Source organism: Phaseolus vulgaris, chromosome 9, assembly GCF_051622355.1.
Source record: "Phaseolus vulgaris cultivar YP4 chromosome 9, ASM5162235v1, whole genome shotgun sequence".
NCBI lineage: Eukaryota > Viridiplantae > Streptophyta > Magnoliopsida > Fabales > Fabaceae > Phaseolus > Phaseolus vulgaris.
The window spans coordinates 34540648-34545695 of record NC_143506.1 but is presented as its reverse complement, the minus strand read 5'-3'; the positions used below and the strand labels follow the sequence as shown (position 1 = coordinate 34545695).

At 34.6% G+C, this 5048-nt stretch overlaps 1 protein-coding gene across 1 annotated transcript; it reads left to right on the top strand.

Moving 5' to 3' along the window:
* The first annotated feature begins 204 nt into the window (after nt 1-204).
* Nucleotides 205-4089, top strand: LOC137822409 (putative inositol transporter 2). Its single transcript, XM_090295422.1, is given in 7 exon segments — nt 205-390; nt 792-858; nt 1662-2001; nt 2557-2664; nt 2746-3339; nt 3614-3818; nt 3821-4089. Coding segments are annotated over 7 exon segments (1713 nt in total). The 5' UTR covers nt 205-257; the 3' UTR covers nt 4087-4089.
* The last annotated feature ends 959 nt before the right edge of the window (nt 4090-5048 follow it).

Genomic DNA, 5048 nt, shown 5'->3' with positions numbered 1-5048 from the left:
AAAAATTCTCTATAAGAAAAGGATTCATCCTTAACATCGGACAACAAAGAAGTGAAAAAGAAAACCATTTTGACTCCATTATTAGTGTCCAAACTCGTCATCACAACATTTTTGTGGCATTATAAATACACTACCCATTGAAGCCTCTTCTCTCCGTATCTCAAACTCAACACACTACCTTTGCTCAAACAAAAACCACCAACGTTGTTTTCTTCTCTCTTTCTCTTCTGATTTTCTCCTCTTAACACCCTTCAACCATGGAAGGTGGTGTGCCTGAGGCTGATATCTCAGCTTTCAGAGAATGTTTATCTCTTTCATGGAAAAACCCTTATGTTCTTCGCCTTGCTTTCTCTGCTGGAATTGGTGGTCTTCTCTTTGGCTATGACACTGGTAAATAACAAAAATCTAAGTTATCATACTCCATTTTAACCATTTTCTTCTCTCTCAAGAAAAAAACATCAAAAAACTTGTTTTCTTATTCCAGACGAAACAACATTTTCCTCTGTTTCTCACCCTCTCACCATTCCCACTTACATCTCCATGATTTCTAAGTTCTAACCTCAAAATCACTCATTTATTTAGGATTATATGTTGGAAACTGTTGTATATTGCTTCTGAATCATTTTAATTTAAGATAGATTAGTATATTACATAAGGGTACATGAGGTTTATTTTTATCATATGATTATTATATATAAGCACATAATAATATGATGATTAGTGTTGTAATTATAATTTTCTTTGTAGTTATTGGATTGATAATGAACTGGGGTGTGTTTGTGTAAGTGCAGGAGTTATATCTGGGGCTCTTTTGTATATCAGAGATGAGTTCAAAGCAGTTGACAGAAAAACTTGGCTTCAGGTAATATCAATCTTCTCTCAGACCATTGATGCAGTTTCAGTCTTTCAATCAATTCAAAGTTCTTGTGAATTGAAACCTATAATGGACTTTAATGACCTTGCTTACATGCTTTCTGTTTGCAACTTGAAGAAAAAACAAACTCATCTTTTTCTATTTCAAACACTCGCACAAATAACCTCATACAATTATAATCAACCTATTTAAGATTTTTACACACGACAAATCATAAGTATATCTTTTTATACACAATTTTATTTAATTAGTTTCTTATTTTCTAATTTTTACACACGAGAAATCATAAGATTTATTTTTAAGATAATATTTTTCATGTGTTAGCACAAGAAATGTTCCGTTGGTCCCATTGGGATGTTGGCCAACAAAGCAAAATTGAGCACCAACTATAACAACCACTCAAAATCCCCCAAATCCTATTTATATTCTTCACCTGCGTAATCAATCATCAAACACTTCATTAAGAAAAGGAAGTAACTTGTGGAACACTTTAATTCTAATTTATTTTCATAGTTTAACACATATATGACCTCAAATCTATCTCATAAAGGTCAGATTCTTTTTCTTTTCTTTTTCATTTCAATGTTTGACTTCAATTTCATGTTGTGCTATAGTATTTGTGATGTTGAATTGGAATTGTGAGTAAACTACTATTGGGATGCTACAAAATCAAGCACATTTTTTTAGTTATGCTTATGTGAAAATGTGGTTCTTTGTTATAAAACAAATTTATGGTGATATATGAGTTTTGGTATACTCATTTTGTGTCAACTTTGGGTGAAAAATGTCAAGAAGCCATAGTGAGTACTACAATTGCTAGAGCAATCATAGGGGCTTCAGTTGGAGGATGGATCAACGATCGATTTGGAAGAAAGAAAGGAATTGTTGTAGCAGATGCCCTCTTTTTTATTGGGTCTGTTATTATGGCTGCTGCCAGTAGCCCAGTTGTTCTGATTGTGGGTCGTGTATTTGTTGGCATTGGTGTTGGTATGGCTTCCATGGCATCACCCCTCTACATATCAGAGGCTTCACCAACCAGAGTAAGAGGAGCCCTTGTCAGTCTTAACAGTTTTCTCGTCACTGGAGGACAGTTTCTCTCATACCTCATCAACTTGGCCTTCACCAAGGTGGGAAACTGTGGTGTCACTTTTCACTTTCTCACAAATTTCTGATACATGAATATGATACATGCCTGACCTATGTTGGTATTCATGAAATGTTTTTTTTATATATATATGCAATTTCCTTGAGTGTCTTTAAAGGTATTCTCTTATCAAAATTTGGAGTTTAACCTCTGTAATCCATGGATTGAAGAGGGTAACTAAGGTGAAACTTTCTTAATACTGATTGAAAAATAGTAATAAAAACATATAAGAACATGCATCTAAATTTGTCATGTATCTCTCCTTATTGATAGTGTTAGATAGGCCTTAGCTATTTAATGTTTACCAAGAAAGAAATTGTCAAAAGCGCATACAGTATTAAGAAGTGGAATTTAAGTCTAACTCAACCTTATGAAACCAGCTTATAAGGAGAGGTTTGCATCCACTTATATATATGAAATGTTCTTATCTCTAGTCGATCTGGGATCTCTAACATACATGCTTGAACTTTTTTTTTTATTTGGTGTTCTTTTGTTCATGTAGTATGGTAAATGAATTTGTGCATAATTTGTTGTTCAGACACCAGGGACGTGGAGGTGGATGTTAGGGGTAGCAGCAATACCAGCTTTGATTCAAGTTCTGTTAATGTTTACACTCCCAGAATCGCCTCGTTGGCTGTACCGCAAGGTTAGATTATCATCATTGATGGATTGTCATTCATATGTGAAACTGTAAATCTTAATTGTTGTTACATGTTTGTTCTCATAGGGTAGGGAAGAGGAGGCACAAGAAATTCTGAAAAAGATTTACCCGGCTGAGGAAGTTGAAGGTGAAATTCAGGCTTTGAAGGAATCAATTGATATGGAAATTAAGGAAACAGAATCATCAGAGAAGGTGGGCATGATCAAACTTTTGAGAACCAAAGCTGTGAGAAGAGCTTTATATGCAGGCACAGGCCTTCTAATCTTTCAGCAGTTTGTGGGGATCAACACTGTGATGTACTACAGCCCCACCATTGTTCAGTTGGCTGGTTTTGCATCTAACAGAACAGCACTTCTTCTGTCACTCATCACATCTGGCCTAAATGCATTTGGTTCAATTCTGAGCATATACTTCATTGACAAGACTGGGAGGAAAAAGCTTGCTCTGATCAGTTTGTGTGGAGTTGTGTTCTCCCTGGCTATGCTAACTGTTGCTTTTCGAGAAAGTGAAATGCATTCTCCAATGGTTAGTTCCATTGAAACCTCTCAGTTCAACAACACATGTCCTGATTACAATGCAGCTGTGAACCCTGGTAAATGGAGTTGCATGACATGCCTAAAGGCTTCACCATCTTGTGGTTTTTGTGCTGCTGATGACAAGGTAAATCAATTCCACCCTTCTTCATCTTACCAACACCATGTTTCAATTTTGTGGCTCACAACACTCTTACCATTATTGGGAGAGAAGGGCTAGAAAACAAGTTATTTCAATTCCAATTGTGACCACATAATGCATATAGCAGGATTTTGCATGTCAGGTTGCTATTAGTTATTGGGAGGGAAAGGAATGAAACAAGTTATTTCAATTCCAAATGTTGACACCTCTATGCATATAATTTTATATTTATTGACACTAATTTCAATTAAATCTGCAGCTTTTACCCGGGGCATGTTTGATATCCAATGATGTCACAAAGAAGTTGTGTGGCAGTGATCATAGGGCATGGTACACTAGAGGGTGTCCTAGCAAATATGGTTGGGCTGCTTTAACAGGACTTGCTCTTTACATAATATTCTTCTCACCAGGGATGGGAACTGTTCCTTGGGTTGTGAACTCTGAGATCTATCCCTTGAGGTATAGAGAGTTTGTGGAGGAATAGCATCCACAGCTGTTTGGATTTCCAATCTCATTGTTTCAGAATCCTTTTTGTCCTTGACAGAAGCTATTGGGACAGCGTGGACATTCATGTTGTTTGGAATTGTATCCATTGTGGCCATTTTCTTTGTCATTGTTTATGTACCTGAGACCAAAGGGGTTCCAATGGAAGAAGTAGAGAAGATGTTAGAACAAAGATCATTGCAATTCAAGTTTTGGCAGAAGAGATATTCTGGTTCTGAGAAACAGTGACTCAAACAAGACAAAAAAACCTTGAATGTGTATGTAGTTGATTAGTTGAGTTGCTGAAAATCCTTATGAGATCCCTAGAGGATTGATATTAAGTTATTATTTTTTAATTAATAAAAAATATTAAATTATTATCGATTGCTTTACATTCTTTTTTTGTCAATATTATGAAACTTCAATATCAAGAATTTGATCTTCTAACATAACCATTTTCTATTTGGCTTCTTTTTTCTCCTTTACACTAACTAATGGTAACAGCACATTGAGAAAGTGTTTTTCTGTATCTTTTTGCATCTCCTTTAAATTTTACACTGCTCTGAATTCATGTCATGATAATTTATTTATGGCAAACAAAAGTTAAATAGCTACTCAGTGCATTCAATTATGAGCAATAAAAACACTATTTTTCCAATTCACTTTTTTATTAAGATGAATACGAGATTCGCGTCTTGGTGGAATCCAAATGGCATTCACATAATAAAATTAATTTTTCAAAAAGTTAATATTAAGAAATAATGTATATTATAAAATTACATATATGTATGTAACATCTATGTCAGCGATGAGTTAGCATGAAATATGAAAAATTCCAATAATTTTCTTATTACAAATATCTACAAAGTCTAAAATTTTATACTAACGACAAAAATCAATTTTCTCTAAAAATACATATAGACCAAAAAGATACCCTACATTATATTAGCATATTTAGTGTGTGGGTCAAATTTAAAGGATCGTAGTTTGTGACATACACCTATTGGTCATAATTTGAAGTAAATTCGAAACTTTAATCATCTCTTAATATTATAAAGTTTGGATTGTTGCTAGACAAAGAGGTGCATAGCACAATTATATAAGTGACATAACATGTAATTACATTGTTTACAGAATAACATGAGGCACGTGAGAGTGAGGGATGTGAGGGACGTGAGAGTGAGAGTGAGGGAAGTTCGGTGGAAGAGTCA